Below are 23,569 nucleotides of genomic sequence, written 5' to 3'. Positions count from 1 at the left end.
CAATAATTAATAAACATATAATATTAAATATTACAATGATAATACAGATAATGTTTACGTAAGTAAATAAAATTTTATATCTTCATATATAGTTGATATTAATTACAATTATGTAGTCTGAACGAAATGAATTTAATATTGTCTGTAGTATATTGGGTTGTGTTGCATTATGTTACCAGGTTGAATCGCATCGGAAAGTATTAAGATTTGGTTTACGAGGTTTGGATTAGTAGAAATACAGCAAATGTCAATAGTTACAAATTTTTTATTATTATCAGCGTTACTACAATGGTATGACAAAATTAATGCAGTATAAAACATATAAAAGTAATTTCATTTATACATTGAATATAGATCTATTATGTGCGTCCCCCACCAGTGTTACAAATAAAATACCTCGTTTTTAAAAAATAACATTAATCAGTAGATTTTCAATGTAATTTAAAACTGAGATAAGCTATCTTAGATTATTTAGTAATATAAATAGTCTTTGTTATTGATACATCACTAGTTGTTACTGTAAAACTGATGTTCTTAACTGTGTATTTCCGGATGCCAAGTACGTATATAAAACAATATCTTTAACATATTTCGTTATAATAATTCTATAACAGATAATATTATATTTCTGAAAACATTAAATTTGTATTACATATAAAAATGGTAAAAATACCAGAGAATACCAGAGAAATGCTGAAATGTAAATAAAAAAAAGTTTAAATCTGACGATATTTAAAAAAATAGATATATATACATATGTATTGATTTTATCAAATTGTCATTTTAAGAAATATTTCCAAGAAATTTACGCATTGGATTAATATGCAACTAAAAACATACATACAAAGAAAACATAGTAGATTGATCGGTGCTTTTTCTACGACCTTCATTATTATTATTACATTTTAGTTAAATCAAGTTGAGTGGGAACTATAGAGCTTAGGGAAAAACTTCATTGTTGTTTCCTAAGAACATTCGATATTAAAACATTTGATCATATATTTATATGTATCGTTTGAAACCTCTTCATTATGTTTTTTAGATATATGTATATTCTTTTACTTAAAAGATTATATTAGTATGTTTACTAATATATATTTATTTTAATGATAAAGGTATGAAAGATATAATAAATAAAAAATTACACTAAAAATATAATATGTATATACATATATTGTTGTGTGCTGCCGTCTGTCTTCTTACATTATATTGCAAAATTGGATCAGGGTGGAGAATATTGAGATTCGATTTACGATATATCTGATTCCTTATCGACAGATAGCTTTAGAGTACAATTCCATTCTTTGAATACAAAACTCGGCTTGTGTTTATCAATAGATAGAGAAATTGACTAATTGTTCTCAGAAGAATTCTTGCTTGATTGTATAGAATTGATTATATCGCTTGACTTTCGGTATTAGACCTAATTAATAGTTGGAATACTAAGATTAGATTGTTTATCGGAAATATAGTCAATTCATTCGTACAAACAACGAAATTAAAAAAAAATAAAAATAAATGCAAATGTGAAATTATATATATAGTATGATATTCGAGGTTTCATTGGATGCAACGTAGTGATAGTAGATGATGGTTGGAAGAATTACGTAAAATGTGCAATGTGATGTTAAAAATGAAAACTATCGCATGGAAAAATTGAATATCGTCATATAGAAAATAAGATATTGAAAGATGTCCGGAGTAGAAAACTACAGGCTTTATAAAGGGTATACATGATTAAGTACCCTTTAATTCTTTGATATGCGATATAGACCCAAATTATTTTCGTGGGTGTTATTGTTTTCCAGATCTTATATCAGGTCGCATTTTCAGGTCCGCTTTTTCATATCCGTTCTATCGATTGTGATTATTAGGGTCATAAAATACGCTAGTCATAGAATTATTTTAGGGTCACAAAAACTGACTCATTGTCTCAACTGGAAGGAAAACAGAATGATATATTTCTTAAGTATATATCTGATCAAACAAGTGAAATAAGATTGTATTACATTTAGAAGTTATGATAGTTTTGAAATTATATCCTAATTATGCTCGAAACAATTTGCATTTTCGTATTATTAAAAAACTTTGAATTGCTTAAAAATTAATTCAAATATTTATCATCTGTTATTATCAGTAGTGACATTTCTTTAGTTGGCCCACAATGAAGATCCGCTACATCGTAATCCTAAATAACAATCTCGATGGCATGCACATAAGCGATAGCGCCGGAATCCTAAGTTATACAGAAATATTTACGAAAAAGAAAAAGATAAAATACAGAGTCCAAAAGTTGTACTTAGGTGTATGAGAAATAATATCTTCTCTAAGGAATTACATTTTTTCGCAAATAAAAGAAACGCGATACATCTCTGGAGCTTCGAACGCATAGAATTTAAGAAGAAAATTTCACCCTTGTGTGAAATATTTCATTAATCGTACTTCGTATTTCTACGCTGCGCGAAGTAGGTTTCCGCGAAAACGCTGCACGAATGACACATATATGTATGTACTCTTTCTAATTCCTCTGGATAGAAGCATTATATTTTCAGGTCGAAGATAATGTTTATGAATGAATAAAGCGTAATTATTTTTAACTTTACCTAAACTTAAAATTGAGTAAGTTGAAAGAAGAACTGAATTGAAGTTAGATAGATACGTTAGGTATGTTACCAAATACGACTATAATCATGTATGTAAACTTCTGCTAGGAAATTAATAATAATAGAAAGATGAGATTCGAAGCTCCATTTAAATTTTGCGCTAAATGACTAATGGCAAATGTGTTGTCCGCTTTAGGCATAGGTAGATTCTTTGCGTGGTGCTGCACGCGCATGCGCAATATCGATAATTAGTTGCTTGAGTGGGATCATGGGATGTGGCAGGGTAGGATAGGTAGGAGGTAGAAACAGGAGTTTTGCCACGTTCAGTGTCAAGCACGCCAAAGGTATGAGTGAATGGATGAGTTTTGTATAATAACGTTGATAATAGTGTTTTTCGAACATTTGGCAACTTGTCGAAGTCAAGACATCTGATATTGGTATGTTATATATGTAATGCATTTTTGTTTTACCAATCGTACAGATATAACATTTTTCGAGAAAAAATTAACTGAAAACGTTTCTTTATTTGTTAGTGAAAATATGAAACATGTTAGTGAAATAATTTCATGGACTCAAATTGTTAATAATTTACACAAGTTTATGGAATTTACATAAATTATACAGAAATTGTATCTTTCGATTAAACATTTCAAATATTAAAATGTGCTCTAAATAGCATAAATATATAGTAATTTATACAATCACTCTAATTTTGAAAAAACAATTTTTAACTTTTGCTGTAAGAAGATAATGAGTTATGTTTGGTTGAGGCTATCTTTCTTGCATACCAACTTCCGTTGTGTTCTTCCACTTCTCCCTTTCCTACTCTTGATTACGCTGTTGCCAAATGTCATAAAATGAAACAGATGTGAAAGTTCAGTGTAACTTTAAGATTTAATTCCGCGATGTATATATTGTATATTTCTCTTTTTCTTGTTTACGTATTGTTAAAATATTTTCCTTACTTTAGAGACGGAATATAAAAGTTAATTAATCGATTAATTACCTTTTTCTGATTTTAATTATATCAAGTTTTATTAATCTTTCATGAGAGAGATATGAACATTAAAAAATATATACTGTTTGAAAAAGTTTGTTTTAAAGTTAGATACGTTGTTAATAACTGTATCATTTTTTATTATGTGTATATGTATTTTATATCGTATAAACGTGTTTCAGTCATTGTAAAATTTTTCGACATCGGCATTGGTACTACGTTTCTTTTAAACGGGAACATTAGAAAAGTATGCGTTTTGAAAAAAAGAGAAAAAAGTCTATTACAGATTTCTAGTATACAATTTAATAAACCGGTTTAGTGATCTGTATAAACTACAATTTTTCCTAATAGTATCACAACATTATTATTAGATTAAAAGTCAAAACCTTATAACGTCATTTGTGGAAGGTTCTTAATTTTCTTTAACTAAGATTTAATAAATGATCTTCGTACGTATTAAAGTATATTATATATATATATATAGTATTTATTACATATTTTCAGTTTTATATAAAAACTTTAAAATGGAAAGTAGCATGAAGTGTTTAGGTGTTTTTAGTTGATCAATAAATTTAGTAAGATTTTGTAACATTAAATTATAGTATTAAATAATGTAAAATGTTAGTTGCTACGCCCTTGTCGATGCATTTCATTCTCATGAGCATACAGTGGTGTAATGCAACAAGAGAAGTTGAAATACGGGCCATACAAGCGGCAACGTTGCACAGGGCGGTGAACAGAGCATGAGCCTGTGTAAACTCTAAGAATCGAGAAGGAGAGAGAGAGAGAGTTCTCGGAAGTTTTCGTTTGTGTGCGATACGTAGGCTGCGTCATTTCAACGTTATGTACTGAGAAAAGTCCATGATACTCCGTCATTCACGAATCATAACGGCATTGTAATCATCTAACAAGTTTAGAGTTCTTTCCCCTTCCCTCTTTCTTATCAAATGCGGGTGGTATGTCCCATAAATGTATTATACGATCGTACATACAACGCAGTATATATTTAAATATGCATATTCCATATGTTGCACAATTTTATTATATATAATTGCAAGTTAACTTTACTTATTTTTATTAATAAAATGAAATTGATGCTATGAAAGATATTTAGAGTAGAAAAAATAATTGCAGGTCAATAATATTTTAACAAAAGTTTATTTACAATTAATATTTTATATAATAAATGCAATTTTTTTAATAGGTTTGAAGACATTTTTAACAATAATTCAAATAAAATGATTAGTATAATCAAACACAGAGACTTAGGAAATGATACAAACTTAAAATCTTCAGGAAATGTACATTTAACACCATCAGTTTCTGTAACACCTGATATATGTCATGATGAAGCAGATAATATTGATTACCATTTTGAAGCAGCAAGACTTCAGAGCTTTGAAAATTGGCCTATAACATACATTGAACCTGAAAAGCTTGCAGCTGCAGGATTCTATTATACGGGTGAAAGTGACAGAGTAAAATGTTTTGAATGTGAAGTTGAGATATGTAAATGGGTAGAAGGTGATATACCCATGGTCGATCATCAGAGATGGTCTGCAAGGTGTAGATTTATTCGTAAACTGAACTGTGGTAATATACCCATTGGAGTAGATCCTGGTACGGTGATACCACCAAGACCAAGAAGTAGAGATGTATGTAGTCCTTATGGTTTAGAATATCGACCTACATCTGGTCCAGATGACCATAATTTTTCAATGGAATTACAACTAGCAAGCACAGCTAAACTGGGCTGTTTAGGTCTGGGAAGAACTAAGGGACCAGTACATCCAGAATATGCTAGTTATGATGCTAGGTTACACACATTTGTAACATGGCCTAAATCTATGCCACAAACAAAAGAACAATTAGCCGATGCAGGCTTTTTTTATACTGGGAAAGGTGACCAAACCTTGTGTTACCACTGTGGAGGTGGTTTGAAAGATTGGGAACCAGAAGATGATCCTTGGGAGCAACACGCTAAGTGGTTTTCTAAATGCTGTTATGTATTAATCGTGCAAGGGCAAGATTATGTAAATAAAATAACAGGCCAGCATATATCTCCACCTTCTAAAGAAGTAAGTGCACAAATCTATATCCTTAATTGCATATTTTATGCCATGGGCATAATAAGTAATTAATAATTGCATTACATACTTATGGATATTGTATTTATTTCAGGAAACAATGCAGATGAATCTACCCAGTTTTATTAAGAAAGTACAACCTACCAGTGTAGAAGTAGAAAGGAAAGAAGAGACAGAAAGCAATCCAGGATCAAGTTCTCAAAATAATGATATTTGGGGTATTGGAAGCAATACAGAACCCATAAAAAGAAGTTTAGAATCCGAGCCAGCAGAAAATCCATCAAATATAAAAACGCAAAATACCAAACCTACTGATGATGCAAGAATGTGCAAAATCTGTTATAACGGAGAATTAGGAGTGGTATTTTTACCATGTGGACATATGGTTGCTTGTGTAAAATGTGCTCCTGGCATGACAACTTGTGCAGTATGTAGAGAACCTGTTACGATGACTGTACGAGCTTTCATCCCATAGTATTCCATACATATTCATAGTATTACTACAATTATAGATAAAAATACATTGCATACATGGATGATATATTTATGGTGATTCTGTCCTTTGAATTTTACTTTTAAGTGTTTTTTCGAACCACCAGAAACAGCATTAAAAATAAGCATAATACAACTAAGAATAAATCGAGTTGCAGGTGTGCTGGTTGAAAATCGACTGGGACTCGGATTCGAACTTATGGATCTCTCGGTTACGAATCCAAGCCCCAGCTAACCGAGCCAGCACAGCTCTATAGTATTTGTATACATCCTGATAATGAATAATTTCGCCTTCCCGAAATGCTTCGATACAACTCGAAAAAGCGAAAGAAATCAAATTGTAACGAAAAAACGCGCTAGTTTCGAGAGCAATAAAGCGAAAGAAGCCAAGTCGTCGCCATGAGTGTACGTTAGACTTTCTCAATTCTTCACATCAATGTATAAAGAAATTCATTTTTAACATGTATCACGATTAAAAAATATTTATCACTTATCATAGCAACTGTAAGTATTTGGTATAGGGGATTAAAGGATTAGAAAATAATAAAATAGAATACGAAATGCATTACAATCTTGCATTTTTATTAAATTTCTCTAGTTAAATATTGATTTTTTGAAGACAGTTAAAAGTAAAGTGCAAAGTGTGGAATTATTACAAATATATTTCCTGTATGTAACAGATCTTTATCTACAATTGTTCCATTCATTTCCATTGCAATTTCTACTTCATGCGTTAAGTAAAGTAAATAATTTATGTGAACCTAAAATAATACAATAAAAATTAGCGTATGTAAAAAACAATTTCGGTATTTAAAAATACAATTACGAATGAAAAGTACAAACACGTTTATTAACATTTCCAAATTTTTAAATTATTATTATTCATATATTGTTATTTATTCAAGCAAATTTATTCCATGTGAAGTTGAATATTGGGTAAAATTGCTAAATTTTATGTAATATTCTAAGATATTCTAAAATTTTGTATATTCAAAATTTACACGCCAATATTATTAATTTTCTATTTATTGCGCCTTTTTTTATACATATGTTAAATGGATTGTCGTATCTTTTTTTGTTTGTTTCTTTAATACGTTGTTACATATACATTTACATGTTCTGTAAAAATCATCAAAATCCTAAAAGCGTTTTTGTAATATGTCGAAAATAGGATACAAATTTCATTAAAGTATGTATGTATATTAGAAATATAACTTTTTTAATGACCATGTATAATAAAAAAGTACAATATCTTTATTATTACCCTTTAAATGACCTTTAAAAGTATACATATTGTAGTCTTAGCATTAGTTAAAAAGTAATTTCTGTTAAATTCTCATTTAAAGCATCTAATATTGTATATGTAGTCTTTTTGTTATATATACTCTGATACGTTCATTTTTATCTAACGTTCTCATATACATATGTATATATTATGATATTTTTTATTTTTCAAATTAAAGTATAAATATATGATAAATCATACAAAGATTTTAACGTGTAAAAAACCTAACGATATAGGATGGAATATACAGCTATAATTTGAATGAAAAATAAAATAACTATATTACTCTTAGGATGATCTATCTCTATTTATTTATGGAAGATACATAAAATGTTTTCTTTCTTCATAGTTTTAATTATTTAGATGTCGCTGTGATTGTTAAAATGGCGACTGTTCGATACGATAGTATGACATAAATGAAATGATAGAATGTGATGGATGCTAATATCTTAAATCGATACAGATTTAAATATTTGTGTTCTTTGTAACTCATTACAATGAATTAATATCAGCAATGGGAGATCTGTTTGATATTGCAAATTTAATTACAACTGTCGGTGTTGATAGAATAAAAATTAAGCCGGAACCCGGACTGCCAGAAAAATCTTCAAATGAAATTTTAACAGAGTTGTTTAGCACATTTGATGCTGAAGAAGAAATAGTGTCATCAGAAAATACTGATCAGCAAGTTCCAAATGCAAGTGTTAAAATTGAGAAACCTATTAAATCTCAGGTCAAGAAAAAAAAAACTAAGAGGAAACATAAGCACAAAGACAAAAAACATAAAAAAAAGTCAAAGCGAAATTCTTCTGAGAGTAACAGTGATCTTGAAAGTAATATCAAAACATTATTAATAACTAGAGAAATAGGTAAGTGTATATATTATTTACGATTAAACATTATTTGTTTTTATAACAAATAGATATTAAAAAGAAAAGAAAGCATAGAAAGAAAACAAAACGGAGACATGAAGATGATTCAAGTAAGTCGTCAGATTCAGATGAACCCAAAAGTAAAATATCAAAACTTGATACATGCAACAATATGAAAAAGAAAGGTTATAATAAAGATAATGGACTAGGAAAAGAAGATGTAGATGGATCAGAAAGTTTTGAGAAATTAATAATTAAAAAAAATCCAAAATTAGAAAATATGTTTACAAAGGAACCCGATAGTCCTCAATTGCCACCTATTTCAAAAAAAATTGAAGATGATCCTGAAGAGCAATTAATATCTAAAGTTCTTGGTTTGTACCATCTATGTTAAAAATGATTTTAAAATATATTGTTGATTAATATACATTTTTTTCATTACGTCTTAGTTTAAATAAAAAATCATTATCCATATTGATATATATTGCTACTGTAATATCTTTTTCTATACACAGAAAAACCAAAGCAAGGACATCAAGGGAAAATATTGATAAAAGATCTTAAAAATAGTATAGTTTATAATGATACAGTTAGAGAAATAGAAAATAAAGAAAAGGAAAAGGCAGCTCGAATGGAAGATGGTGAATTATCTGATAGTAGTACAGATAATAGAACTCCAACATTAAGTCCTAGTCCAATTCGTTGTACTTCATTTAGATCATCAACTTTGAGTCCAACTTTAGAAAAGGTAGAAAACAGAGCCCCATTGAGTCCTGTAAAAGGAGAAGTAACAGCAAGAAATGATTTAAGATTAATTTTGAGGGAGAAAGAAAAGAAAAGATTAGGAGATGTGGACAAAAGATCAGAAGGAATAGAAAAATCAAAATTGTATATGGATAATGAATACAAAGAAAAAGCATATAATTATAACAGCAAAATTACAATAAACAAAGATAGCAAGCACACCCATAATTGCCATTCTCAAGAGAGAAGAAGATCTGAATCTCGTACACGTGTGAGTTTACGTAGAAGTAAAAGTAGAGAAAGGGATAAACGAAGAGATAAAAGTAGAGATAGATACAACAAAAGTCGAAGTAGTGATCAACGAGAATCTTTGAAATGTAGACAGCGACGAAGACATAGAAGCCGCAGTGATGATAGAAGCAGAGATAAATATGTACGAGGACGAAGTAGAAGTAGAGAACGAAAGTTAGTATTATTTTTTATAACTATATGTATATGTCAATATATACAGATTTATAGTTACATGTATAATTCATTAATTTCCATATCTTGTAAGGGAACGGATAGAAATTGATAAAAAGAAATTGTTAGAAATAGCAAGAAGAAATGCAATAAACATGATTAAACAAGGTACATTACCATTGGTACAACAAGATAAAGCTATTGCTGCAATACAAGCTGGAGGGAAAACTGTGGATGAACTCACAGGTATATACCTTGATAAAAATAATTATTTTATAATAATCTTTAGTAATTTTATTTTCTAATAATTTTCTTTTATAATGAGGATAGTTGGTTGTGTGATAGTTCAATAATGAGATTACTCTATGTTGGAACCGTCAAATATATTTTAAAGTAATTAATACAGACTCAACCATAGATTGTTCGATACAGGTGGTTAAGAGAATGTATGCTAAGACGCTCGGTACTAATTGATTCGCTAAAGACTGTGTGTTGATCGCTAATAAAATCGTTCGAGACTGAAACTGAAAAACTGGTCATCTTACGATCGTGTTTGTTTATTTATACTGGTCGAGGGTGTACCGGTAAATTTCAATTCGCCTTTGTTAGACGGTTACACGTAGCGGCGACATTGTTTTGTCCGGAGTTGGTTTATTATTACATTATGTATATCCTAACGATATTGGTACTCCGAGGCAAAACAACAGCGTGGCTCCAATTGTTCCCTAGCTGATGTCCCGCTACAATAATAATTATTTTTTTATTTCAGACTTCTGCAAGTCATTATCAAAATCTGAGGCATTAGGAGAACTTTCAAGTATCTCTTCAGAAGAAGATGGAAGTGAATCTGAAAAAGGTTTTCATCATCCTTTTTTACTAAAGGGTCGACCTAGTTCTATTATCATGAATATTAAGGTAAGTTTAATATATATATATTTTTAAATACATATTGTGTCTGTATATATATTATGTATATGTATTATGTTAATAAATTATTTATAATTATTACGTTTTAGGATGCAAAGCAATTACCAACCAAAACATTCCAAGAAAAAACAATAGAATCATCAAATCAATTACGTTTACAATTTCCTGTGTCAAGTGGACAACATCATAGAAAAAGTGGTAATGTTTTTGTTACTATAATCAAAATGATTTTATCATTCAAAATTTCTTGTTTATTGCAGAAAATGAATGGATACCAGTTGCCCCAAAGAAGCCAGAAACGAAAAAACAATTTATACCAGCTACTGTCCCAACTGAATCTTTTCCTATAACACCTCCGACTACATCCATATATCCAGTGCAATCGGCAGTTTTTTCTCACTCGATAGCAACAGAGGTATAGAAAATAGATAATTATTATTTAATTGTTTTACATATATACTTGCATTTATATGTACATTATATTTTCAGCCAATAGATATTGGTTCAATAGTATCTCAAAGATTAGCAGCAATGAGAAAATTAAGAGAAAATCCAAATGATGTATGTGCTCAAAATGAAATGTATAGAGCACAAAATGAGGTACTGTTGTATGTAATTACTTAACAAATATTTTAATATTTTCATATATTTGTTATTTGTGTATTACATAGATGAAAACATGGGCTGAGAGTAAACAAATGCCAGGTCAATTTACTGGGAGTACAGGAGCCAAAGTACTTTCACCTGCAGAGCTTACTTCAGGTTATCAAGCCTGGGCTCGTAAGGTAACACTATTACTAGATAATTTATCTTGTTATTTGTTGTTCTATATATATATATAGAATATATATATATATTGCTTAAAATACTATACTATACTATATATATATACTATGGAAAACTATTTTAAGCAATTCTGGTAGGAATAATCTAATTAAATACATATTTGTAACCTAATTTATAATTTATAGTACTAATAAGATGATAAATATGAACATTAAGACATATATTGACACTGTTGTGTTATATATATGTACATAATACAATTTCATTTTTTTCTTTCCATATCTTTTTCTTTTCTTTTCTTTCTTTCTTTTTTTTTTAACAATGCATTACCTGATACTGATATTGCCTGTAACAAGTTTTCAGGTACAGTCTCTATCAAGATCAATGCTATATTCTGATATATAGCAGATCTGATAAGAACTGTAATGTAGGCACAGACTATTTCTTACATAGAAGTAGATTCTGTGCCTGCATGGACACAGGAGCTCCATTATTTTATAGATTTTTGTGTTGTATGATTAGACTATATAATTAATGTAATTATACTTTACATTTAGTATTTAAGAAAATAAATTGTAGGTGTACTTAAAACAAAGATAAGTGTATAGAAATATTGATTACATGAAATTCTTGTATATAATGGGCTCTTGTTAGATTATTGCTAATTATCATCAGCTTCCTATCACAGGATTTCATCTGGAGTTACTGTATCTTTTGTTTATAAAGCTGGGATATTTAGCATTAGTCTGCATCCACCTGAGGGTTTGTTACAGGCACATAGCTACGTCAGAGAAGAAACAACTTCAGCGGCGTGATGTCAAATTTTGATTTTTTTGGTAAGTATTTTCACCCCAAAAATATTAGAATAATGTTAAAAAAAAAATATTAATTGCATATAGAATAACTAAATTATTTTATTAATTTTGATTATATGTTTCTCTCATTTTTAACTTTTAATTTCATTAACATTGTGAAATTCATTATATCTTAATTTAAAAAACTATTTAGGACCAATTAGTATCAGCACAGCCTGTTTCGGGTGGGATGGGTATGGCTTTACTACAGAAGATGGGTTGGCGACCAGGGGAGGGTTTGGGAAAAAATAAAGAAGGTACTCTTGAGCCCTTGCAGCTTGAAGTAAAATTGGATAAACGAGGACTTGTTTCTGAGCAAGACATCGGACAAAAAATAGGGAAAGCAACCAAACCACTAGTACCAGCAATCAAAACTTTAGAAGGTATATTTTAGTGAAAATTTACATATTGTAGCAATTTGATATAACAAATAATTTTAAATTTATATATTGCAGGTAAACATCCAGTATCATTATTAGGCGAATATTGTTCAAAACGAAAACTTGGTGCACCAGTTTATGAATTATGTTTTGAATGTGGACCAGATCATAGAAAAAATTTCCTGTTTAAAGTATGTGTAATTTTGTGCTAATTATACTTGTGTGTCTTTTTTGTTTCTAAATTATGTATATATATTTAATACTGTATCCTAGGTAAAAGTAAATGGAATTGAATACAAACCAAGTGTTGCGAGTCCAAACAAGAAACAAGCTAAGGCAGAAGCAGCACAGATTTGTTTACAAACATTAGGATTGTTACCTGAGCCTAATTCTATGCCTATTACAAAATCTTGAAAGTAAATCAATAATTTTATTAAAGTATAAGTAACAATGTATAAAAATTGTAAATTTAAAAGTATAAGTTACTTTATTCTTTTTACTGTATATAATGTTCAACATTTCAACACATTTCATTTTTACTATTAATTATTTAAATATTTAGTACTAATTATTATTTTAAACATAATTATTATAAGAATATGATGTAAATGAAACAAATAAAATATGTATATCATACTATAAGGATTTTTTTTATTTACATATTTGTTAATAAATGAAATGAAGACATAAGGATATTCACTGTCATATTATAAATTTATGTACCTAAGTATTTCGTATCTTACCTTTTTTGATACTGAATATTCAATTATCTTTATATTTGATAAATTGCTTTTTATCATATAAATGAATTATGACTTTTTATATAACAATTCGTCTAATAATTATTAAATAAAAAGTGAACTATATCAGAGTGTAGAAGTGATACTGAATAGGTTATTGTTGACATCAGGTATAAATTTTAAAGTTCTTAATAATGTTTAACTTAATATTTTATTTTTTTATTTTTATAGATACTACAATCGTCTCCAAAAAGATTATAATTATCATTTAATTAGAATAAATGAAATGGCATCACGATTGACATTAAAATTGCTATAAAAGTGAAACACCGGCAATTTCATTTCTTTTGTAATGGATGATGTAGAAGTTCCAATTTTTTACGACGATGAAGTTGATTTTGTGGAGCACGAATATTTACAAGATGTGGAATATGAATACGAATATGAAAATGTGGAAAGAGAAACGTTATTTGAATTATATCAATATTGTCTTCGACCTACTATTTATGATACAGTATCATATATATTGCCACTATTTATTTCTACTATAATATTTAGATTATGTGCATATTCTCGTAAGACATATTTTTATAAATGTACCTACGTATATGATAAAGAAATATAAATTTGGACAATTGATGTTTAATCCAATGTTGCAGGACATGTATCACATAGAACTTTTCATATATTATCAATGTTGATTGGTATATGTAATATTTATCGTTATGTAGCAGAATGTTTATATACATTACTAATACTTTGCACGATTTCATATATTACTTTACATATACCCAAAAAATATTGTAAATACATGGGCATATTTTTACCATCACTTTTTATTATAACATATTGGTAAGGTTTAGACAGTAACTACTTTAAATGTCAAAAATATATATGTATATGTAATCAATTTTCATCTATAATTTTTAACGTTTTTCAGTGAATTTACTATGTCATCTATAGTATGGCATAAAATACGGAGTGTAGTAATGACTATGGCAATGAAAACGATTAGTATAGCGATAGACCGATCTGATACAAATGATTTACCTAATATCTTTGCATATATGGGATATATGTTTTGTAGTGTCACTTGCCTCTTTGGTCCATGGATATCATTTAAAGATTATATATCAATACGTTACACAACTCATCAAGTATGTACAATTGTTATTATTGTACATGTCATATATTTACTATAAATAAAATTAAAAATTTAATATTTTCTAATTTCAGGATAAATGGTGGATATTATATACTATTCAGCATGTATTCTTATCCTTGCTTTTTTTGTCTATTTCAAATTGTTGGGCACAATGGATGATCGCAGAAACTTCTTGGAAGTTAGTAAATATTATTATATATATTATGTGTTATAATATAATAAGTTTTAATATACTTTCATATTTTTAGATGGTTATTAGCTTATAGAGATGCATTATCTTTCAGAATGTCTCATTACTTTATTTCATATATAGCATCCAGTTTATTATTACTAGGAGGATTTCCATCTACATTAAGTACTGTAGTGAAACCATTAAAAATAGAATTACCACATTCACTTGTGCATGTTGTTATTTGTTGGAATATACCAATGCATTTTTGGCTAAAAACATGTACGTTAAACATCCAAACTATTCATATAATTCATACATGTTTAAAATTCTATCATTAATAATTTTGAAAGTATTATATGTTTTTATATAAATTTTCAGATATATTCCGTCCCAGCATTAAATATTTGGGAAAGTTTGGAGCTGTAACAATGACGTATTTAACGAGTGCTCTTTTACATGGGTTAAATTTTCAGTTAGCAGCAGTATTGCTTAGTCTTGGATTTTATACTTATGTAGAATTTCAATTTAGATATATGCTTGCTAATATTTTTGATGCATGTGTTGCATCAAAGCAGTGCACCAAAACTAAATGTACACATGCATATAACATTCACAATTCATGGTGGGTGCTTTTAATAAACATGATGTTTTCTGGACTATCAATTTTTCATCTAGCTTATTTAGGTCTTATGTTTGATACATCTGAGTTACAAGAAACAGGATATAGTTACATTCATACTATTGAAAAATGGTCTCAACTTGGATTTGCTAGCCATTGGGTAGTATTTGCTACATACTGCATATATTTTTTAATCAGATAGTACTAATTGTAAGCACAAATATTTATTTTTTAACACATTTCTAATAATGAACACTTAATATTGTTTTTTGTATCAGTAATTCATGTACATCACATATATAACTTATTATTTAACTAAATTTGAATATAAATGTTATTCTTTTTTTAATAATTGTAATATTCAATATAAGCCGAAAAGTATCTAATAGATTTTTGTAGGAATTATCAACATAAATGAGACAAGCACAAGAATTCTAAAAGTTGTAAAATAGGTAAAATACATGGTTTTTAGTCGTATTAACCATATAACAACTATAAAGTATATTTGAATGTAAGTGTACATAAAGCATAATATCAAATAATTAGTAATAAATCAATATAAATAATAATATACTTAATGTCAAATAACGCTAAAAACTTTATGTATTGTTAAATAAGATATCAGTGACATATATTATGCTATCAAGCTGATGAATATTATTAAAATTCAACATAATCATAATAGCGAATAAAAGTACTTTTTCAATCAAAATACAATAATGTCGTATTTTAATTTTTATTGCTTACAATGAATCATACAATAAAGAACATTATGTTTGTAATATTATGACATAATGTGCTATATATTGCATTTAAATTAGAAACACTAAAGGAAACAATGTTTTAGAATTAGTTGTATCCTAGTTTTTAATAAAATATATGAAAAATTTTGTATCCAATATCGAATTGCGTATTTAAGGCAAAAATTGAAATTATATGTTCATACATACCTATTTCCCCTTTTCTTCATTTCTCTTTCTCATATAACACACTACATACTAGCAGAACATTATTTATAAACCAAATGATAATCAATTGAAATAGAATACTAACTCTTGTACACGTAAAGTTTCTCTAATATACTGCCGTGAGAGCATACTTTATGTTTTTAATATTAGCTGATCATGATATATACATAATTCTATATTCAACTATATAATTTACAACTGCAAAATTATACACGAAAATTTTGTACATGAGAGATATTTATAATTTTTATTAATGAGTCAATTTCTTTTTTCTAGATAATGATGTTTGTGATCTATTCAATAACTTTTTAATTAACAAAAATGTACTTTCTTTTTAGCCTTAAATATTAATAACATACAATATGTTATTTTACATTAATAAAATATCTTTCCATTATATGTATATCAATAATATTTTTTCAAGAAGTGCGTTAATTTATTAAAATATTCATCAAATTTGTTTGTATATACACATTATACGTATATATACATATTATAAATTATGTATACAATTATATTTTTCTAAAAGATATCTGTAATTAAACCCTTCATATTTTCGACGTATTATATATTAGTACTGACATACTACTAACTTGTATACATATTCTATTAATAAAAGGAATAAAACAATAATTCTATATAAATCGTACTATGTATCGTGCAGAATCATACACGAACACATTCCCTCATACGAGTATATTTCAGTTATTATTCTATTATCGACGCAATGATAAAGTTCACGCAATTCTTTTTACATATTTAAAAACTTAGGGATACAATAATATTTTTATAGTATTATTAAGCATATTTTTCAAAATATACTCTTATCAAATTGAGATTTTCAAATGTAGAGTAACATTATATGGCAAAGAATACAGATAGCATTTAATAAAGCAGTTTAAATAAAAATAGTAGACTATGAAGAAGTATAAAAGTCACGAAAAAATATTGATCAAGTTAGATGTTTTGTTTTGTAAATACTGTTATAATTAAGAACATCCAAAAGCAGTGATTTTTATCTAGAAAAAACAAAGCGTGAAAATATATAAACACTTATAACAGCAACAATTTATCACCTTATTTTTATATTTAACAGCATTTCGAATATTAAGCTTACATCCTCTATTTACACTCTATATAAGGCTACAAAATGAAAGTTAATATATATAACTGTATCCTCAGATTATTTGAAGAAATATGAAAGTTTAGAATTATTTTTAATTGGGTTTATATTAAACAAATGTAATAAAATTGTTAATAAACCAAATCGTTTTTTCAATATATTTTATTTCATTTGTTTAAACTATCTGTTTTTTTTCATGATAAGATATGATGACAAGAAGTTTGTATTGCAAAATAACTTTAATGATATTTTTGAAAACGGGTAGAAATAAATGACGTGATGCTGTGCAACTCAACAACTTTGTTTCATATAGCGGAGTCACACACTCATGTGTACCGGGGCTTAATAACATTTTCTACACGTTTTGTGTTAAAAACGATATAAAAAGGTAAAGATATAAAATAAGATAACCTGAAGACCCAGTTAAAATTGTTACATATCGTTAGTATAATTATACTGATCATATAACTTCATGTCATGTAGCACTTATATAAGTACTATACATAAATTGATCTCTCTTACATTAGGATTGCAATTTCTTATTAAAGAATACTATATAGAACAGTAATATGATTAGCACAATAACAAGTTTCTACAATCTATCTAGTTACAAAATTTATGATCATCACAAAATGTTGTTTTAATTTAAAGTTTAAAAATCTATTTAGTATACATAATATTCTTCTATAATTCAAGAATTATGTATGGGTGACTTTACCTTTTACATTAAGATAAATAAATTATGTTAATTACATAGTTATAAGTAAGAATGCACATATTGGGATTTTAAGTTTCTATTCATTTCATTATCTTTCTTATTGAATGTAATAAAACTTATAGTTCGTAAAAATAATTGCCACATAAATAAACATTAAAATCAAATTTAATAATTAATAATAATTCAAAATATCAAAAAAAGGAAATGATGATAAATGTTAATCGTTTTATACAAGTTTCTGTATACTAGTTCTTGATAACATATTGAAAAATGCTGATAACATGATTCAAAATAAATACAAAAATTCTACATAAGAGAGAAATTACCATTTTGACAATAGTTACTATTCTTTTAATAAAATCGAAGTTTGAATAAAATCAAGTAATACATAAATTTATATTAAAAGAGTAATAAGTAGACAAAGTGGAAATTTTCGAATTTAATTATTTGAAGATATTTATCCATAATATTATTTTTTCTGACCAGCAGAAAGATAACATAGTAAATCAAATTTGATAAAATCATATTATTATATTTTTATTTTATTTATCGTTCAATGTGTCGCGAAATAAGGAAGAATCTTTAAAAGCCACAAAGAGAAAAAATTGTTTGATTATGAGAAACTTATAATCCAACGTTTCAAATATAAACATAAAATATAACTACCAGAAACCATACCTAAACAACCTACCAGTGAACCATAGAAAAAACTATGATAACAGCTGTAGATCTACTTGATCTTCGTTGATCGCGACAAAAACAATTGTTTGAATTGAAGATTGATGATTAGTATGATGTTTTTACTGAATGATTGAATTTAAACGATGAGATCTTCTGCGATGTCGAGGTGCTTGAGCTACCGGACTGTCTTCTCCAATGCCATTGAGAATATCGGTTAGTCATCTGATAAATGCAGTTTTATAACTTTTGGTCGTACGCGCACTGCAAGTCATAGAAAGAATAGAAGCAATTCGTTAGCAATTTTAGCGTTGCTTGTTATTTAAGCTTTAATTGTACATTATTTAATTTCACAGAATAAATGCTACATAAATTTGTATTCTTGTACTATTTAAACATGTTCTGTATCAGTTCAGCAAAAAGTTCTTATGTATAAAAGTTAATAAATATATCATTTCATTTTTAAAGTCTGATAGTCTCTTAACCTTTATACTGTGATATGACTATGGTTGAAGATAATAACACAACAAATACGAAAAAGAAAAATTAATTTTTTTTTCAGATTGGAACATTTCCAAAGAGTTGAAAATATTAATTATGCAATGCAAAGGTTAAAAATTACTCTGTAATAAATTAAATAAATTTCTTGTCAATACATGCATATTTTAAATTAATAAAAAATTCATGCTGCATGCAAATTAATGTTAATGACAAGTGTAAGGTTTATATATATAGTTTTACATCTTTCTAAATATAAATATATACAATAAATTATGATTCCCAGATAAAGTAGACAATATATACAGCTAGTTATATGAAGTCTTGTTACAGTATTGTCTCATACAGTATTGTTCATTTTTAAATATAATATAATGTGGAAAAAAACTCATTTAAAAAGTGCAATCGAGAATTGTTTATGAAAAGAACTATATAACTGTTACTTAATTTGTTTAGCCTTTTGAAAGTAACAGTTACAAAGACTTACTGTCTTAGAGAATGATAGCGATTTACTCGATCTGCAGACCTGAGGATCATATTCATGCCTCGCTGCGGTTGTGTTATCAAATTGTTTGCGGACGAATTTGTCGATTGTGTTTCTGTGATACAAGAAGTTTTGATACTGGCCCTTGTCACTGGTTTTGATACAGGCATCGTAGTAACACGAGTAGTGGAAGATGTGTTGTTGCTGATATTGTGGAGCCTTGTTGTTGGTTTAGTAGACTTAATACGAGGCGGAGATGGTTCACATGTACTGCTGACTAGCCAACTGTTTCTATAATTTTTAGTATAAACTTTAAATAAATTATATATTGATATACTTTTAAATAAGTTCGTATTTACTTCTGTGACATTTATTAGTTAAATTGCAAAGTAATCTAGCCAAAAGTGGAATGGGCAAAAAGATTAGTGTAAATAACTTGTGAATTTCTTTCTTTTTTAAATATATTGAATACATTTTAACTAACCTTTTAGCAATAGTTGTCGTAGTAGATCTAGGGAGAAGTCTTTTTGTAGAATCTTTTTCTTTATTTCCAGTTAATGTATTAATTGTATTTTTCTGAGTTCTTGTTTGTAATAATGACCTTAAGTATGGACTGAAAGGATAATATTCATGTATTAACTACAACATTCTGTATTTTCACAATAAGTTAAATTGTATTATTATGATTTTTACTTTACTACTGTTGATGGTCTAGTAGTTGTGTTAAGAGAAGTATGATTTGTTGGTAATCGTTTTCTTTTAGCTTTAATTTGATTTAATTTATCACCCTGAGTTAAGGTTGTATATTTAGTTGTGCTAGTGCTTGCATGATCATCTAATGTAATTCCATCCACACAATGCATTATTCCCGAAACATTATCTTGCACCACATGAGCACTTTTTAAATTGGATAAGAATGATGTTTTCGGTCTACCAGTTATAGAATATATACCATATTTATGAACTGGATTTTCATTTTGAGGTTGTAGTGGCTCTTTTAATAAAGAATGAAGATATGCTTCTTTCCTAAAATATAAAATTATTAATCTTTCGGTGTCAAAAGATGATACTATTTTTAAAACACAAGCTGTAAATATTGATATTTTAATAACGATGCATACTTTTCCAACCATTCCTGTTGATGTCCAATTACAGAACCTGGTCTACATATTCGTATCCATGCAATTGTTTCATGAGCTGTTAAGTGATAATGTTTCATAATGTAACAACCAATCAATGAACCTGTTCTACCAAGTCCTGCTCTACAGTGTACAGCAACAGCACCACTTGCATTCTCTGCTATTTTAAGAAATTGCCGCATGATTGAATCTGTTGGAGTTGAACCATCAATAAAAAACAAATCTTTATGATCAAATCCTGCATCTGTGAAGATTGAAGCATCATAAATTTTTTTATTAAGACGTATAATTGTAGTTACATTATTGTAATGGAAATATGTAAAATATGATTCTGGTGCATGAAGTGGATATCCTATAAAAAAGAAAAAATAAAGATAATAAATTATAGAAATGTAAAAAAGAATCATAGGTAGAATAGGTAAATTTATTTAAAACTTAACTTACCATTTTCTATTTTAAATTTAGCATAAGGACCACAAAATGCTATAAATTTACCAGGAACAATCCAATTTAAATCTCCATTTTCAACTCTTTCAAAATATTCATATTCCTTAACACAAAAATCTTGAAAATTAAAAAATCCAAGTTTGTGGCACTTATATATGGCACTAAGACATTCAATCAAAGATATTTCAAACCAAGGTGTACCAACAGAAGCATCCCGAAACATTATAAATGATGGATTGTCAGGAATACTATTTAAGCAATTATATGCTTCTTCTGCTGTACGTTTACAATATAATATCTAAAAAATATATACTAATGAATCTTATTTTTCTGAATATGTATAATAAATATATGTATTTAACAATGTGAATGAAATTAATATAATAACATCTTACTGCATAACTTCCTATAAGAAAAGCAGCATTGACTCTTTTTGATGGATCCATTGTTGTATAATGTACTATCTTTTTTCTTCTAAGAGTTACTGCTTTAAGTTTTTTATTAACCTTTTGACAATAATGATATAACATAGCAAGATTCAGTGGACCAAAATCATCATAGAAATTTTCATAGATTAATTCATCATCGATACTGAAATAATGGATGTTTGGAGTACTCTTTGGCTTTGTCCTCAATGTTATAAAATATAATCGGTCTACAACATAAGCAAAAAAATATAAGTGATACTTTAAAAACATTTAAATAATACATTACTTGACATAAATTAAGTACTATAATAGCATATTATCGTATATTTTTTTTAATTTCTTACCTTTTATGAACTCAGATGCACATACTAGTAAGTCATTTGTATCCTCCATCATTGGTTCTTATTTATTATCTGATATTGTGAATACCAACTGAGTAAGCCTGTCATCAGCGTAACCGATATAAGAAAGGATACAATTTAATTAACACAATCAGAGATCATAAATATAAACACACAGAAGGTTAGAATAGGTGTAGTAAAGGTAAACTGGATCCATCTAAGTACCTACACACGGTTACATTTGCATGGTATGTGTAATACAAACGAATTTATAATTATTATGACGTACGCGAAAATACGATATGTACTATATTAAAAAAATGTTTACTTACCTATGCGACCGTTACAAGATTCAAACTTGGTCAATGAAGAAATAATGATGGCTGATCAGTTACGTTGTTGAGTTCTTCCGGTTATATTGTATATTCAAACATACGATATTTCATAAGTATCATGCAACTTCTTTTTACTATTCAAATATAACCATTTTATAAAATATCAGCAAGATGTTTATTTTGTATATATATTAACATCATTACCCCCTATAAAAACGAAAAGTACTTTTCAAATACACTGCCATTTTCGTTGCCTTGTAATATCAAACTTTGATGACGACGTACGAATTCAATGTCTAGAACAAGAAACATTGTAGACGTTCACTAGTACTACAAATGCCTCATATAATATTTAAAAACTCTGAAGTTAATATACAATTAATGTTACATGTTTATAGCACAATTACGTCGTGATGATTTTCAGTTTTTATTTGGTGAGGACTAAATGATTATTTCATTAATTACAAAACAACGCACTCTGTTAAATAAAAATTCCCTACATTTTCCATAGTCACGCTATTATTTGAAATGAAGTTGACTTTATGCTTATCGATATATGCATAAGGTGCACGAAATTTTAAATCGTCTATACATATACGAAACATATATCTTCAATCTTCTTCGTTAGTTTAATTATCACTTGAATCTTCTTCATCCGGTAGAAATGATATGACAAGAAGAAAATTGGAATTCAAAAGCCAGGAAATAAACTGTTCAGAAAATTTTAAGTTTAATTATTAGCAAACATAATAAATTAGTAATTTATCAAGAAATGTACCGTAGATGGTTGATCTTAAACAGCTCACGTCTTAAAAATAAATAATTCATAAATATTTTTGAGAACGTATTCTCATTCCCTGATTGACATGTTATACAATGTTGTCAAGTACGATGATGGAACGTTTTCGTCTCGACTGGAGATAGAATCAGTCTGGAGGTAGAATGAAGCCAAGAAGAGGAGGAGGATTCTAGATTCAGGAAGGATCAAAGTAGAATCTCAAAATTAGTTTTTTAAAAGTTATTTTTGCATCCTAATAGCCGTTTTCAATTTTTCACTCATTTTGTCAAGTAGAGCGGTTCAATGCTTAATAGTACTACCGTACACGTGGTACACTACATGTGGAATAACTTTTAAATAAACGTTAAGTTTATAATACTATATATAAATTATCATTAGTCCTTTTTGAATTTGAATTAATGTAATTTATATTTATATCGTTCACAA

The 23,569-nt window shown here is 27.9% G+C and overlaps 4 protein-coding genes across 11 annotated transcripts; 3 read left to right on the top strand and 1 right to left on the bottom strand.

The window, feature by feature from the left end:
• The first annotated feature begins 537 nt into the window (after nt 1-537).
• On the top strand, nt 538-6,980 carry LOC100740906 (death-associated inhibitor of apoptosis 1). Of its 3 annotated transcripts, none has more exons than XM_033322651.1 (3): nt 538-559; nt 4,897-5,678; nt 5,782-6,980. In XM_033322651.1, exons 1-3 carry the CDS (start codon nt 553-555, stop codon nt 6,160-6,162), a joined length of 1,170 nt encoding a protein of 389 aa, XP_033178542.1. In that variant the 5' UTR covers nt 538-552; the 3' UTR covers nt 6,163-6,980. The 3 variants fall into 3 exon arrangements, with proteins under 3 accessions (XP_033178542.1, XP_003492055.1, XP_033178541.1); XM_003492007.4 differs by lacking the exon at nt 538-559 and adding an exon at nt 2,858-3,040 and having other exon boundaries at nt 4,805-5,678; XM_033322650.1 differs by lacking the exon at nt 538-559 and adding an exon at nt 4,126-4,556 and having other exon boundaries at nt 4,805-5,678.
• An 819-nt stretch (nt 6,981-7,799) lies between these two features.
• Nucleotides 7,800-12,970, top strand: LOC100740666 (protein SON). Of its 3 annotated transcripts, XM_012389443.3 has the most exons (12): nt 7,805-8,297; nt 8,387-8,710; nt 8,852-9,545; nt 9,637-9,788; nt 10,312-10,457; nt 10,559-10,667; nt 10,730-10,884; nt 10,959-11,069; nt 11,141-11,254; nt 12,264-12,492; nt 12,565-12,680; nt 12,763-12,970. In XM_012389443.3, the coding sequence occupies exons 1-12, from the start codon at nt 7,979-7,981 to the stop codon at nt 12,901-12,903; spliced, it is 2,610 nt and encodes an 869-aa protein (XP_012244866.1). In that variant the 5' UTR covers nt 7,805-7,978; the 3' UTR covers nt 12,904-12,970. The 3 variants fall into 3 exon arrangements, with proteins under 3 accessions (XP_012244868.1, XP_012244869.1, XP_012244866.1); XM_012389445.3 differs by lacking the exons at nt 12,565-12,680; nt 12,763-12,970 and adding an exon at nt 11,982-12,091 and having other exon boundaries at nt 7,800-8,297; nt 12,264-12,358; XM_012389446.3 differs by lacking the exons at nt 12,565-12,680; nt 12,763-12,970 and adding an exon at nt 12,029-12,091 and having other exon boundaries at nt 7,802-8,297; nt 12,264-12,358.
• Nucleotides 12,971-13,216: 246 nt separating this feature from the next.
• On the top strand, nt 13,217-15,522 carry LOC100740785 (protein-serine O-palmitoleoyltransferase porcupine). 3 transcript variants are annotated; one of them, XM_033322649.1, is made up of 8 exons: nt 13,221-13,399; nt 13,461-13,804; nt 13,889-14,081; nt 14,170-14,386; nt 14,466-14,572; nt 14,643-14,845; nt 14,945-15,188; nt 15,251-15,396. In XM_033322649.1, the coding sequence occupies exons 2-8, from the start codon at nt 13,582-13,584 to the stop codon at nt 15,261-15,263; spliced, it is 1,200 nt and encodes a 399-aa protein (XP_033178540.1). In that variant the 5' UTR covers nt 13,221-13,399; nt 13,461-13,581; the 3' UTR covers nt 15,264-15,396. The 3 variants fall into 3 exon arrangements, with proteins under 3 accessions (XP_024225691.1, XP_033178540.1, XP_012244887.1); XM_024369923.2 differs by having other exon boundaries at nt 13,217-13,399; nt 14,679-14,845; nt 14,945-15,522; XM_012389464.3 differs by having other exon boundaries at nt 13,223-13,399; nt 14,945-15,522.
• Nucleotides 15,523-18,662: 3,140 nt separating this feature from the next.
• Nucleotides 18,663-22,830, bottom strand: LOC100740665 (dual specificity protein phosphatase CDC14C). 2 transcript variants are annotated; one of them, XM_012389459.3, is made up of 9 exons: nt 22,342-22,830; nt 22,013-22,234; nt 21,636-21,895; nt 21,238-21,538; nt 20,776-21,145; nt 20,348-20,680; nt 20,139-20,267; nt 19,697-19,945; nt 18,663-18,936 (listed from the first exon to the last, which is right to left on the bottom strand). In XM_012389459.3, the coding sequence occupies exons 2-9, from the start codon at nt 22,062-22,064 to the stop codon at nt 18,894-18,896; spliced, it is 1,737 nt and encodes a 578-aa protein (XP_012244882.1). In that variant the 5' UTR covers nt 22,065-22,234; nt 22,342-22,830; the 3' UTR covers nt 18,663-18,893. The 2 variants fall into 2 exon arrangements, with proteins under 2 accessions (XP_012244882.1, XP_024225685.1); XM_024369917.2 differs by having other exon boundaries at nt 18,894-18,936; nt 19,658-19,945.
• Between the last annotated feature and the right edge of the window lie 739 nt (nt 22,831-23,569).

This window comes from Bombus impatiens, unplaced genomic scaffold (genome assembly GCF_000188095.3).
Source record: "Bombus impatiens unplaced genomic scaffold, BIMP_2.2 scf_0647, whole genome shotgun sequence".
Classification (NCBI taxonomy): Eukaryota; Metazoa; Arthropoda; class Insecta; order Hymenoptera; family Apidae; genus Bombus; species Bombus impatiens.
The sequence above is the reverse complement of the archived record's forward strand: the minus strand, read 5'-3'. Positions and strand labels throughout refer to the sequence as shown.

Bases quoted from the DNA above. Each gene is read 5' to 3' on its own strand.
- LOC100740906 (XM_003492007.4), top strand. From the start codon at position 4,839: ATGATTAGTATAATCAAACACAGAGACTTAGGAAATGATACAAACTTA. The intron at 5,679-5,781 runs GTAAGTGCACAA...TATTTATTTCAG, and splicing joins TATCTCCACCTTCTAAAGAA to GAAACAATGCAGATGAATCT.
- LOC100740665 (XM_024369917.2), bottom strand. From the start codon at position 22,064: ATGATGGAGGATACAAATGACTTACTAGTATGTGCATCTGAGTTCATA. The intron at 21,539-21,635 runs GTAAGATGTTAT...TATATTTTTTAG, and splicing joins TTCTTATAGGAAGTTATGCA to ATATTATATTGTAAACGTAC. The intron at 20,681-20,775 runs GTATGCATCGTT...TTTATATTTTAG, and splicing joins CAACAGGAATGGTTGGAAAA to GAAAGAAGCATATCTTCATT.
- LOC100740785 (XM_012389464.3), top strand. From the start codon at position 13,582: ATGGATGATGTAGAAGTTCCAATTTTTTACGACGATGAAGTTGATTTT. The intron at 13,805-13,888 runs GTAAGACATATT...CCAATGTTGCAG, and splicing joins TAGATTATGTGCATATTCTC to GACATGTATCACATAGAACT. The intron at 14,846-14,944 runs GTACGTTAAACA...ATAAATTTTCAG, and splicing joins GCATTTTTGGCTAAAAACAT to ATATATTCCGTCCCAGCATT.
- LOC100740666 (XM_012389443.3), top strand. From the start codon at position 7,979: ATGGGAGATCTGTTTGATATTGCAAATTTAATTACAACTGTCGGTGTT. The intron at 8,711-8,851 runs GTTTGTACCATC...TTCTATACACAG, and splicing joins ATTAATATCTAAAGTTCTTG to AAAAACCAAAGCAAGGACAT. The intron at 9,789-10,311 runs GTATATACCTTG...TTTTTATTTCAG, and splicing joins AACTGTGGATGAACTCACAG to ACTTCTGCAAGTCATTATCA.